We start from the raw sequence: 14,976 nt of genomic DNA, 5'->3' as shown, positions 1-14,976 counted from the left end.
AACTCAGATGTGCTAGGACACAGGGGATGACATTCTTGTGCATAGCAGTATCTTAAGCAAGGGAATGAGGAATAAGGGAGGAAAAGATGATTCACACTTTTTGCCGTGTTCTGGGATCATTTTATAAAATCCACAGAAGTGATAGAGACTATACAGTGGGTGATACCATATACGAAGAAGGTGTGATATTTTCCTACATGACCTGACTGTATATTTTTTCCAGCTTTATTGAGGTATAATTGACAAAATTGTAATATATTTAAAACGTACAACATGGGGCACCGAGGTGGCTCAGTGATTAAGCGTCTGCCTTTGGTTCAGGTCATGATCCTCAGTCCTGTAATTGAGTCTGGCTGGCATCGGGCTCTTTGCAGGGAGCCTGCTTCTCCCTCTGCCTACATCTTTGCCTCTCTCTGTGTGTCTCTCATAAGTAAATAAATAAAATCTTAAAAAAAAAAGTACAATGTGACAATTTATATATTGTGAAAGGATTGCCACAATTGAGTTAATATATCTGTCACTTCACAAATTCATATATTTGCCTTTTTTGGAAGTAAGAACACTTAAGTTCTATTTTCTTAACAAGTTTTTTTTATACAATACAGTATTATCAACTCTAATCACCATATTATACATTAGATCCTCAGACCTAATCTTACTAAGTTTATACGCTTTTGACCATCTTAACCCATTTCCCACATACTCCAGCCTCTGGCAATGACCCCATTCTACTCTGTTACTGAGTTCAACATTTTTCTTTTAAAATTCCACTTACAAGTAGTATCATGCAGTATTTGTCTTTCTCTATCCAGCTTATTTCACTTACTGTAATACGCTCTAGATTTCTCCATGTTGCTGCAAATGGCAGGATTTCCTTTTAAGGCTAAACAATATTCCACTGTAAATATATACCACAATTTCTTAATCTTATCCTCCATTGATGGACACAGGTTGTTTCCATACCTTGGTTATTGTGAATAATGCTGCAGTGAAAATGGGATTATAGGTGTCTCTTCAAGATAAGGATTTCCTTCCCTTTGAATATATGTGCAGAAGTGGGATTCCTGGATCATATGGTACTTATATTTTTTTATTTCTTGAGGAACCTCTCTATTGTTTTCCTTAGTAGCTATACCAGTTTACATTCTGACCAACAGTATATGACACATACTCACCGCACCTGTAATTATTTGTCTTTTTGATAATAGCTATTCTAACAGGTATGAAGTGATATTTCATGATGGCTTTGATATGCATCTCCCTGATGACTAATGATGTTGAGTACCTTTTCATATACCCATTAGCCATTTGTATGTCTTCTTTAGAAAAATGTCTGTTCTGTTCCTTCACGCATTTTTAATTGGGTTATTTGGGGTTTTTCAAAATTGGTTTTTGTTTGTTTTACTATTACATTGTGTAAGTTCCTTGAATATCTTGGAAAATAATCTCTTACTGGATATGTAATCTGCATATATTTTCTCCCATTGCATAGATTGTCTTTTCACTTTGTTGATGGTTTCCTTTGCTGTGCAGAGCATTTTATGTAGTGCTACTTGTTTATTTTTACTTTTATTGCCTTTGCTTTTTGGTATCAAATTCAAAAATTAGGGGATCCCTGGGTGGCTCAGTGGTTTAGCGCCTGCCTTCGGCCCATGGCGTGATCCTGGGAGTCCCGGGATCGAGTTCCTCATCGGGCTCCCTGCATGGAGCCTGCTTCTCCCTCTGCCTGTGTCTTTGCCTCTCTCTCTCTCTCTGTCTCTCTCTCTGTCTCTCATGAATAAATAAATAAATAAATAAATAAATAAATAAATAAATAAATCAATCTATCTTAATTTTTGAGTTTGCAGTTTTTTGTGTTTTTTTATTGCCAAGATCAATATCAAGAAGCTTACCACTTAAGTTCTCTCTTAGAAGTTTTTTACAGTTTCAGGTCTTGCATTCAAGTTTTTAATCTATTTTGAGTTGACTTTTCTGTGTAGTATAAGAAAAGAGCCCAGTTTCACTCTTCTGCATATAGATACCTAGTTTTCCCAGCCTGATATCTTAAAATAAAACTGTGACTCCAAGGTAATGACTGCCTTCAAAATCATCTCTCAGTTGATTATATCATTTTCTTTGAAATGAGTTCTGATTCATCTTCTTCCTCCTTCCCCTTTGCCTCCCTCCCTTAGCTCTGTCTCTGTCTTACCACCCCTCCCTCCCTCTTTTTCTTCCTCACTTTCTTTTTTTTTTTTTTTTTTTTTTTATTTATTTATGATAGTCACACAGAGAGAGAGAGAGAGAGGCAGAGACACAGGCAGAGGGAGAAGCAGGCTCCATGCACCGGGAGCCCGACGTGGGATTCAATCCCGGGTCTCCAGGATCGCGCCCCGGGCCAAAGTCAGGCGCCAAACCGCTGCGCCACCCAGGGATCCCTCTTCCTCACTTTCTAACACACACTCTTTTCTACTAGTATGGCTGAGAGACATTACTCAGTATTATTAGTCATTCTTTTTATATCTAAAATTTATGTTCCTGAATATAAAAACCAAAGATCAGGGGCACCTGGGTGGCTCAGTGGTTGACCATCTGCCTTTGGTTCAGGTCATGATCCCGGGGTCCTGAGATCAAGTCCTGCATCAGGCTCCAGGGAGCCTGCTTCTCCCTCTGCCTGTGTCTCTGCCTCTCCCTGTCTCTCATGAATAAATAAATAAAATCTTTTTTAAAATTTTAAAAATTAAAAAAAAATAAAACCAAAGATCACTTGATCTAAGTTTAGATCTATCCAACCTGTAACCTGACTCCAGCAACCATTTCCAAAGACACATCATGAATGAATATGGTTGTCCCTCATATTTTAAGGATGGGTTCCATTAAGCCATGGATCTATCTCAGCCCTATAAAATGTGTTCTTACTTGTCATATGTTTTCCCTCTTGGGACAGCTTCCTGAGTTCATTTAGATAATATTTGTTGAATGAATGAAAATTGTTATTGAAAGGAGTATTGTGCTAACTACTCTCAACATTCATTCTGGAAATGTAAAACTTACCAAGATAATTTGTTTCTACTGATCTTTATGCTTTGTGAAACTCTGGAAAAGGTATAAATCATTCATCAGTTTTCCATAAACACTGATACTGCTTCTTATTCACTGCTGTAAAAATACCATCAAAGAGCTAATAGTTTAGTAAGGAGATTGAAAAGTAAATAGATAATTACAATGTAGTGTGCTATGCTAAGTATTTCCTAACCTTGGTGATAATGAAAAAAATATATATTGAATATTTGTTATGTGCTAGGTACAATTTTAAGTATTTTACTTGTATTACTGATTTTTAACTTAATTATAATGTGATCTGACAACCATACCTCTATGTTACTAATCTTTTGAAATTTACTGAAATTTATTTGATGACCCTGTATGAAGTCAGGTTTTCTAAATCCATCTGAACAGTTATATAGGGCTAGAGTATAAATAGATCCAAGTAGGTTTTTGTATATAGTGTTCTCTATATGTCCATTAGCTCTGACTTTTAAAAAAATCTTCTGTACTGATTTTTCTACCTGATTGAGGAATGAAATACTGAAAGTGGTATATTAAAATCTTTCAATGTGATTGTGGATTTATATTCTTTAATGTCAATTTTTGCTTTATATATTTTCAAATGAAGGCTGAGTTAAGTATATACACATTTAAAATTGTTATATCTTCCTGAATAATTGAGCTATTTTATATAATGCTTCTTTTTATTTCTTATAATACCTTTTTCCTTAAGATTATTTTGTATGATTGTTAATATTGCTATCTCAACTTCTTTTAATATTTGCTTGGTCCATCTTTTTCCATCCTTTTAACTTTTGTGTATTCTTAAGTTACAGATAATGTCCTTATAAAGAACAAATATTTGAATGCTAGCTTTTTTTTTTTTTTTTTAGGATTTTATTTATTTATTTGAAAGAGAGAGAGAAAGCACAGCAGGGGGAAGGGCAGAGGGAGAAGCAGGCTCCCCGCTGAGCAGGGGAGGGGGCCTCCATCCCAGGACCCTGGGATCTTGACCTGAGCCAAAGGCAGATGCTTGACTGACTGAGCCACCCAGGCTCCCATAGACTCTAGCTTTTTATTCAGTGACAATCTTTTAGCCAGAATATTTGGTTTATTTTGGCTATTATAATTTTATTTATTTCTACCATCTTATTTTGTTCTTTTCTGATTGTTTCTCCTTGGGGGTTTCTTTTCCTCTTTCGGGCTTTCCTTTGAGTTATAAGTTTTCCTCTCCATTTTTTTCTCTGTTAGACTGGAAGTTATAACCCATCCTATATTTCTTTGGCAATAATGTAGAAAATTTTAAATACTCAATTTATCAAAATCCAATTCCAGTCTGCCACCTCACAATTTCTGTCCTATTGCGGTTGTATATGTTACTTGTATCGTAATTTTCTTTGATACCCAAAGATGTAATTGTCATTGTTTTAGGTCACTGTATGTTTAGATTTACCCACATACTTGTCAATTTCCTTGAAGAATTATCTTTTTTATATCTCAGACTTTTTAACTGGTGTCCTAGGTGGTCCTAGGGATCCCAGCCTTATGGTATAGCTCTCCTAATGAACTTCCAAGTTTAGCAAGCACTAGGCTTTGTTTCCTCACTCATGACTCCTTTAATTGTTCAAAACTAATATTCAAATTTACTTTGCTCACAAGCTGCTTCTGAGGTAAAATTTTACTTCAGTGCTCTATATATCACTCCAATTCCACTTAATTTACATTTTGGCCTGAATATTCATTACTTTCTTGCCAGTTCATTGCTTTGCATTAAAAATTTTTTTATATTTTATCTAGCATCTTTTAATCATTCAACAAAAGTATCAAAGAATGAAATTAACCATAAGTCAAGAAAAAAGTCCAAGAATAACAAGTGTTGCCAGCGATGTAGAGAAAAGGAAACCCTCTTATACTGTTAGTGGGAAATGCAACCATATGGAAAACAGCATAGACGGGACACCTGGGTGGTTCAGTGGTTTTGTGCCTGCCTTCGGCCCAGGGCGTGATCCTGGAGACCTGGGATCAAGTCTTGTGTCGGGCTTCTTGCATGGAGCCTGCTTCTCTCTGCCTCTCTCTCTGCCTGTGTCTCTGCCTCTCTCTGTGTCTCTCATGAATAAATAAATAAAATCTTAGAAAGAAGAAGGAAAGAAAGAAGAAAGGAAGGGAGGGAGGGAGGAAGGAAGGAAGGAAAAGAGCATAGAGGTTCCTGAAAAAAATAAAAACTAGAACTACCATATGAGCCAGCAATTCTACTGCTGGGTGTTTATCCAAAGAAAGCAAAAACACCAATCCAAAAAGATATATGCACTCCCCTGTTCATAGCAGCATTATTTATAATAGCTAGGATATGGAAGCAGCCTAAGTGTTCCTCAGTAGATAAACAGATAAAGATGTGGGGGGTGTGTGTGTGAGAGAGGGAAGAATGAAATCTTGCCATTTGGGACAAAGATGAACCTAGAGTAGGCATATTATGCTAAGTGAAATAAATCAGAGAAAGATAAATACTGTATGATTTCACTTATGTAAACCTAAAAAACAATATGAATGAGCAAACAAAACAAAACAGAAACAGACTCAGATACAGGAAGCAAACTTGGTTACCAGAGGAGAGAGTTGTTGGGGTATAGGCAAAATAGGTGAAGGGGGGGATTAAGAGAAATCAAGATCCAGTTATAAAATAAATCATGGGGATGTAATATACAGCATGGGAAATTTAGTCAATATTGTAGTCACTTCTTTGATGAGACTAACTAGCCTCATCATGGGAATCATTGGGTAATGTAGAAAAATATTGAGTCACTATGACGTACCCCTGAAAGTGATAGGATATTAAACAAATAAAAGTCCATAACAGGTTTGATTTATTTATTTATTTATTTATTTATTTATTTATTTATTTATTTATTTATTTATTTATTTTCCATAACAGGTTTTAAAGTGATCTTTTGGTAGGAATTCTCTCAGATTTTTGATAATCTTGAATCATAATTTTTCCAAAATATATTTTCAACTGCTTTTTAAAAAAACTGTTCTTAGTCAAAGTAGGTTTGGAAATGCTGCCAACCAAATTTTCTCCATAACAGTCACAATGTAAAAACTTTGAAAAGCCCTACAGTTAAAAAAAAAAACAAAAAAAAAAACACCTCATTTAATTTTGTTTAGCCAAATTTCCCCACAAGGAACAGCTATCAATACTCTATAAAATTAATGTTTGTGCAAGTTCAAGTATACTCCCCTTATCATTCCTGCGGAAACCTTTTAGGTATGTTTCCTTGAGGAACTAAGAATTGAGTTGCTTTAACTTTGTGCTATTGTGAACATGAATGTACAAATAATCTATTCAAGTCACTTGTTTTGATATATAACTAGTAGTAGAATTGTTGGATCATATGGTAATTCTGTTTTTAAATTTTTGAGGAACTGCCATACTGTTTTCCTAGCACCTATACCATTTTACATTCCCACTGAGATTATCTGACTATCCCATTCCCCAGCATTTCAAAACCAATGAGTTTTGGCATTGGCAACATTTCTTGCCCGATTAATAACAAAATACCTTTTGTGCTCAATACTAATTTCATTTAATGAAATGAAATGACTAATGTCATATAACAGTTCCAATCAGTTATATGATGGATTCCAGTCTTGGAGAAGTTAAAGTGTGGGGGAAAAAAAGTGTCATCTTAGAGTCCATGAAATACAGTAAATACACTAAGAGCCCCTCAAATTTTTTTTTGTATAAATTACACAGCTTTTAACAGTCTTTATAAAATAAGAAAGTAAAGGTAGCTGGTTACCAGCAGTGTATGAAAATAATTCCTAAAAACATATAAACCACCAAAACTGAAACAAGAAGAAATAGAAAATGTAAACAGAAGTTGAATCAATAATCAAAAAAACTCCCAGCAAATCAAAGACCAAGGCCAGAGGCTTCACAGGTGAATTCCACCAAACATTTAAAGAAGAGTTAATAACTATTCTTCTCAAACTATTCCAAAAAATAGAAAAGGAAGGAAAACTTCCAAATTCATTCTATGAGGCCAGCATTATCCTGATACCAAAACCAGATAAGTACTTCACTAAAAAGGAGAATGACAGGCCAATCCCTGATGAACTTGGATGCATAAATTCTCAATAAAATACTAGCAAACCGAATCCAACAATACATTAAAAAAACTCATTCACCACAATCAAGCGGGATTTATTCCTGGGTTGCAAGGGAAATTCAATATTCACAAATCAACATGATAAGCCATGTTGGTAAAAGAAAGGATAAGAGCTATATAATCATTTCAATAGATGGAAAAAAGGCATTTGACAAAGTACAACATCCATTCGTGATAAAAAACCCTGAACAAAGTAGGTTTAGAGAGAACATACCTCAGTGTAATGAAGGACATGTATGAAAACCCACAGCGCATATCATCCTCAATGGGGAAAACGGAGACCTTTTCCTCTGTAGTCAGGAACAGGACAGGGATGTCCACTCTCACCACTGTTATTTACCATAGTACTGGAAGTCCTAACCACAGCAATCAGACAACAAAAAGAAATAAAAGGCATCTAAGCCAATCAGGAAGAAGTAAGACTCTAACTATTTGCAGGTGACATGATACTCTATATAGAAAACCCAAAAGACTCCACCAGAGAACTACTAGAACTGATACACAAATTCAGTAAGTCGCAGGATAAAAAAATCAACCTGCAGAAATCTGTTGCATTTCTAATCACCAATAACGAAGCAGCAGAAAGAGAAATTAAGGAATCATTCCCATTTACAAATACACCAAAGATACCTAGGAATAAACCTTACTAGAGACATGAAAGATCTGTACTCTGAAAACTACAGAACACTGATGAAAGAAATTGAAGAGAACACAAAGAAATGGAAGGACATTCTATGTCCATGGATTGGAAGAACAAAACCAATCTACACATTTAATTGGAATCCTTATCAAAATACCAACAACATTTTTCAAGAGCTAGAAGAACCAATCCTAAAATTTGCATGGAACCACAAAAGACCCCAAATAGCCAAAGCAAACTTGAAGAAGAAAAAGCTGGAGGCATCACAATTCTAGACTTCAAGCTGTATAACAAGACTGTAGTCAAGACAGTATGGTACTGGCACAAAAATAGACACATAGATCAATAGAACAGAATAGAAAATCCAGAAATGAATCCACAACTATATATGGGCAGTTAATCTTCCACAAAGCAGGAAAGAATATCCAATAGGAAAAGAACTGTCTCATCAACAAATGGTGTTGGAAAACTGGACAGCTACATGCAGAAGAATGAAACTAGACCACTTTCTTACACCACACACAAAAATAAATTCAAAATAGATTAGAGTCCCGCATCAGGCTCTTCACAAGGAGACTGCTTCTCTCTCTGCCTATGTTTCTGCCTCTCTCTCTGTGTCTCTCAATAAGTAAATAAATAAAATCTTTATATATATATATATTATATATATATATATATATAAAGACTAAATGTGAGACTTGAAACTATAAAAATCCTAGAGACAATAAAAGCAGTAACCTTTTTGATGTCAGCTATAGCAATTTCTTACTACGCAAGGGAAACAAAAGCAAAAGTAAATGACTGGGACTTCATCAAAATAAAACACTTTCTGCACAGCAAAGGAAACAACAAAACTAAAAGGCAACCTTCAGAATGGAAGAAGATATTTGCAAATGACATATCTGATAAAGAGTAAGTGTCCAGAATATATAAAGAACCTATCAAACTCAACACCTAGAAAAATGAATAATCCAATTACAAATTAGTCAAAAGACACAAACAGACATTTCTCCAGAGAAGACACAATACAGATGGCTAACAGACACATGAAAAGATATTCAACATCACTCATCATCAGTGAAATGCAAATCAAAACTACAATGAGATATCATCTCACACAAGTCCAGAAGGGCTAAAATAAAAAACCCCAAAATAACAGGTGCTGGCAAGGATGTGGAGAAAGGGAAATAAGTGCAATACGTGTTATAATAAATATAACTATAGATGTATCTCAGACATACAAGAGGAAAAGATTCATGTTCCATGATAGATCAAACTACTTATATTTATATAAATCATAATAAGCTTATGTATAGACCAATATTGCACTGTTGGTAGGAATGCAAACTGGTGTAGCCACTCTGGAAAACAGCATGGAGATTCCTCAAAAAGTTAAAAATACAACTACCCTATGGTGCAGCAATTGCACTACTAGGTATTTATCCAAAGAATGCAAAAATACTAACTCAAAGGGAATACATGCACCCCAATGTTTATAGCAGCATTTCTTATAATACCCATATTATGGAAAAAACCCACATGTCCATTGGCTGAATGAAAAGATAAAGAAGTAGTGGGGTGTGTGTACACATAACCACAAACACAAAGACATTGGAATATTACTAAGCCATAAAAAAGAATGAAATCTTGCCATTTGCAATGACCTGGATGGAGCTAGATAGTATTATGCTAATGAAATAAGTCAGTCAGAGAAAGACAAATACCATGTGATTTCACTCACATGGAATTGAATTGAAGAAACAAAACAAAGGGAAAGGAAGGAGGGAAAACCAAGAAACTTATGTAACTTTAGAGAAGAAAAGAATGGTTACCAGAGCGGTGGTTGGGTGGGGAATAGAGTTAAACAGGTGATGTGGATTGAGGAAGTACTTGCTGTAATGAGCACCAGGTGTTGTATGGAAGTGTTGAATCACTATTTTGTACACTTGAACCTAATATTACACTATATGTTACCTAATGGGAATTTAAATAAAAACTTTTAAAAAGTCTTTCTCAAACATATTTTTATCTCATTTCTAAAATAATGTGCTTCAAGGACAGTTTTGTTTTTCAATTTTACCTAAGTAAGACTTAGTGACAATTTGGAATAAAAGTAAAAACCCCGTAAGACAGTAAACAGTGTATCCTAGATTTTTTTTCCCATATATTTGTGATTTCTAGTATAAATGTCCTAATTATGCTTGTTTCTCTTTGTTTAAGGATTGTTCAAGTTTAGAAGAATATAACATTGCTGCAGCATTGCTCCCTTTGACCAGTGCTTTCTACAGGGTAAGTTTCATTGGTCTATACATAAGCTCATTATGATTTATATAAATATAAGTAGTCTGATCTATCATGGAACTACATGAATCTTTTCCTATTGTATATCTTAGATACATCTATGGTTATATTTATTGTAACACTTATTGCATACAGTTGACCTTGAACAACACAGATTTGAACTGCATGGGTCCACTTATTTGTGTTTTTTCTAGTAGAGTACTACAGATGTATTTTCTCTTCCTTGTGATTTTTTTTTAAGATTTATTTATTTATTCATGAGAGACACAGAGAGAGTGGCAGAGACATAGGCAGAGGGAGAAGCAGGCTACTCGCAGAAAGCCTGATGCGGGACATGATCCCGGATCCCAGGACCATGACCTGAGCCGAAGGCAGGTGCCCAACTGCTGAGCCACCCAGGCGTCCCTCCTTATGATTTTCTTAATAGCATTTCTCTAGTTTATTGCAAGAATACAGTATATAATACATGCACCTACTATGTGTTAATCAACTATTCATGTTATCAGTAAGGTTTCCAGTCATCTCTAAGCAATGAATAGCTAGGTTTTGGGGGCGTAACAGTTATACACAAATTATTGACTACACAGAGAGTCAGTGTCCTAATCCCCACATTGTTCAAGGGCTAAAGATACTGTGTGTAGAAAATTTAATATATAATATTAAATCATCTCCTAAGATGGAACCCCACCCATTCCATCCCTCCTTTTTTTTGGGGGGGGGCTTTATTTTTCTTTAAAACATTTTGTAACACCTGAAATTATATATTCATTTTTTTACATTTGAGTATTTTCCTCTACCACAGAAAATAAATTCCATGAGGCTAGGATATTATTTCATAGATATTTATTGATAAGGCCAGGTTTATTTGTTTGTTTGTTTTTAAGTCTGTCCACACAGTTAGAGATCTTAACCCAAACGTTCCCCATTATTTGGAGCTCTTTCTCTGCTAAGTCACTGCATATCCCTCTTTCTTCCTACTTACCCCTCCCTTCCTCTTTGAAAACAGAAAGTGGAATTTATGATGTTCACACTTCTGAGAACTGGCAAGTCATACTGAACATGCTCAGGAAACAAGGACAAATCTCAAAAATGTCAAACAAATGAATTCAAGGTTTAGAGGCTAATGACAACTAATGAGCCTCACCATCATCTTTTGGTCTTCCCTCCCCAACTTAAGCCTGGCTCCAGGCCCACTTCATATTTCCTTTAATGCATACATACTAGTCTTCTCTGAACTCCCTGATCCTTCATCTCATTCCCCTGCTAGCATGGAGAACACTATTACAGAAATAGGCCAGGCTATCCTGGATCCCAAACCATGTGGGAAATTTATCTCTGTATCTCAGAGCAGCCAGAAGACTTAGTCCTCTGCCTAACAAGCCTTCATATTAGGCCCTCACCTGGCATTTGCTAAAGAAAATGACATTTTAAATCTATCCCACTTCCAAGATTTAAAAAATACTATGTAGAAATAAATAAGAAACATAGGGAAAATAAGAATTGCAATAGAAACTCAATTGCTTAAGTAACCCATTGCTTATGATTTTTTTTTAAGGAGAGTCATTTAACCATTTTATAGTGTATATTAAAGAGGGTTTGATCAGGATAGCAGAAGTACCATGAGCGATATAATTAAGGAATTTATTATAAGGGACCAGCCCTTACTTATATTATTATAAAAACTGGGGGGAAAGTTTTTGGAAGGCTTTGAATTAGGCTCTACCTGTGGGCCTGAAGTCTCTATAGGTCATGACACAGGGAAGAACAAGGACAAAGTGGAATCTGTGTATATCTCTTACTTCTTCTAACCCAAACAGTGCAAATGACCTGCAAAAAAAGCAGCACTATTAGCCATAGAGCTACACAAGCATCTGGCCCTGGGCTAGGAGAAGCTGAAGGAGATGTGGCAGGAACTGGAAAACTCTGAGCTTAGTCTCGTCGCCATATCAATGTGAGCCGGCATAGCAGTGACAGTGTGTGAGCTATAGCAGCACATCCGATATTACCTTCAAAGTGTAATGACTGCTGATTCATTTTTGTTCAAATCTTAGAGAAATTTCTCTTGTGGCCAACCCAAACCCTGGAATCATAGAGAAAAGAAAATCTGGGAAATGTCCTCACTTAGCTTAGTTTACACAGTACAAAACCATCATACTGATTTTTAGTTTTGTGGGAGTTTTTAAGTAGTTAATAAGTTGGGTTAAATGCCATATTGTTTCTCTGTGTTATCAAACAATAATTCAAACGTATGTTTTAGGAGTGGGTTTATGGATTTAATTCTTTGTTGTTGGCTTGGTTTGGCCATGAATTAGGAGCCAGAAACCATACCAGTAATATGTGCAGGAAAACCTTAAGTTATTAAGTAGTAAGTAGCAGGGGATTAACTCCCAAGAAGTAAATAGAATTCCAAAGAATACAGGCATATCAGAAATAGGGAGCAGCTACTACTTCTTGGGTGTAGGTAGAGTACCCAAGAAAGGAGCAAACTTGGAAGAAGGCTTCATCCCAATAAGACTTGTGATTCAAACCTTGCTAGAGCAATGTTTTGGCCACTGGATGGCATAGAAATTCATTGAGGTGCCACAGACCAGAGCTGTTAAGTGGGAAACTACCTCCTGAAGTTCTGGCAAAACTTGCTGGTAATCCCCCTTAGTAGAAAGCCAGTGAAACTTAATAAGAAGCCACTGTCTGGACCACCACTGAAATTCCAAAAATGGTGAGCATTTGGGGGTGTCCCGTACACCACTAGCAGGGGCATGCCATAGGAACTAGAAGGAAAAAGCACACCAGAACCAGGAAAAGAAACCACTTTCTACTGCATTGGCCCTTCAGCACTTTATACTGACAAAAGTTAGAATTGTGCCAGCTGGTAAAGGAGAAATGTTTATATGTCCAGTTCCAGTACCACAAAGCAGGGCAAAGAAAGGTCAATTTGGAGGAAAGACATTGCGTCAGTAACTGACACAGTGGGGTTAGAGAGGGTGAGGGTGGATCATACCAATTCTCAGATACTTTCTAAATTTCTAACTTATAGGGAATTATTTCTGGTGTATAATTGAGGAAAATTTTGTAGATGTAAATTGCACTATCCTGGTCACAGATTGCAAATGAGCCATGCTTATGGTGTTCAGCCAATATAAACTCCTGGGTCTTGCTCAGCATGCTTCACAGAATTGACTCAGCAGTTTGTCATATTTGAACTTACGTGAAAATATTTTTAATAATATTTATTGCACTTTTTTTTTCAATGCAACAAAACTTTATTGAACATCTCAATATACAAAGTTACTATGCCAGGTAACATATGGGCAGCCACATGAGTGAAACATTGACATGGCCAGTAGGAGCTTATATTAGTCTTTCTAATACCAAATAATAAACACATAAAACTGTTCCACAGTGCATCAACTGGAAGGGTATTTCCTTAAATAAAATATATATATGAGATTAGAAAATTCAGATACTACAGAAACATATAAAAATGCAAAACAAAAGCTTGTTTTCCCACTTCTACCCCATATCCTCTGACAGTTGGCTTATTCTTAGGGAAAAAAAAGTCACTCGTTGCCAGTAGATAAATACAGATAAAATTACTCTTTTTTTAAAAACTAATCAATCATTTACATTGTTTTCTCACCTTGTTTTTTTCATTTAGTCATCTTGAAGATCTTTTTGTATACCTAATTAGTATATAACACTAATACCTAATTATATTAGGTATTAGTATGCAAATATATTTTTTCTTAATGAAAAGATAGTGTCTGTGTGTATGTGTGTTTATTTACCATAAGTATAAGAGCAGATTATAAAAAAAAAAAGAGCAGATTATTTCATTGATCCAGGTGAAATGTGATGTTTGTCTTTTAGCATTTTCCTTTGTGTAAAAATATCTAAGATGTTTCACTTGTAACATTATATATCTTAGATCCTTGGGAATTTTTTATGCCACAACACCACAAATTTGAGGCATTTTTTCCCTTTCAGTTTTCTCACTTTTCTCTACTTTTAATGAGTTCTAAGTAACTCATGCTTCTTTAACTTATGAAGCCTTTCTTGAAGGTGATATTTTAAGAGCCAGGTTTAAATTATTAAGGATTACTGGGGATACCTGAGTGGCTCAGCTGGTTAAGCATCTTCCTTTGGCTTAGGTCCTGGGATTGTGCCCGCTCCCTGCTCACTACTCAGCGGGGAGTCTGCTTGCCCTTCCCCCCCCCCACAATTTATGCTCTCTCTCTCTCTCTCTCTCAAATAAAATCTTTTAAAAAATTGTTAAGGATTACTTTAATGGTGAAAAACAATGTAATCATTTACATTTATATTAGCTTAACATTTATATGATGCTTTCATCCTCAGTTCAGCAAATAGTTATTAGGTACGGCAAGCCCTATGCTTATGTTTGTTGCCTAATTGCAAGTGAATAGCACATGGTCCTTACCCTGAAGAAACGTACTGTCTAATGGCCTTTCATATTCATCAATCAGCTTTTAACGGAGGAACATTTCAGTTACTGAATAACATTGGGTTACCTTTTGTTTACTTAGGTCCTTTTTATTAAAAAAAAATCATGTTTTTTTTAATTAATTGAAATATATACTCAAAGTTTAAAGCAAGGATTCTTGTGTAAATGTCACTTTTTGGAATAAAAAGAATTAAAGAGTAAGCTAAAACCCAATAGTTAGAGCAGAAATAAAACCAAAATAAGATACCCTTCTCTTAATCTTTTCCCATGATAGCCTTGGACAAAAGTAAAGGCCATGGGGCCCCTTCATCATGAGCTACTGTGTAGTGCCCTCTCCATGATCCATAAATCTTAGAGTCATCCTGTTGTAGTTCTTAATCACCCAG

General features: G+C 35.5%; 1 protein-coding gene across 2 annotated transcripts in view; it reads left to right on the top strand.

The window, feature by feature from the left end:
* Positions 1-14,976, top strand: part of SBF2 (SET binding factor 2) — a 454,973-nt gene that overhangs the window by 323,312 nt on the left and 116,685 nt on the right. For both annotated transcript variants that reach the window (XM_038569025.1, XM_038569026.1), the window contains exon 17: positions 10,051-10,119. In XM_038569025.1, coding sequence (XP_038424953.1) covers positions 10,051-10,119 — 69 coding nt within the window. The remainder of the gene's footprint in view (positions 1-10,050; positions 10,120-14,976) is intronic.

This window comes from Canis lupus, chromosome 21 (assembly GCF_011100685.1).
Source record: "Canis lupus familiaris isolate Mischka breed German Shepherd chromosome 21, alternate assembly UU_Cfam_GSD_1.0, whole genome shotgun sequence".
Lineage (NCBI taxonomy): Eukaryota > Metazoa > Chordata > Mammalia > Carnivora > Canidae > Canis > Canis lupus.
The sequence above is the reverse complement of the archived record's forward strand: the minus strand, read 5'-3'. Positions and strand labels throughout refer to the sequence as shown.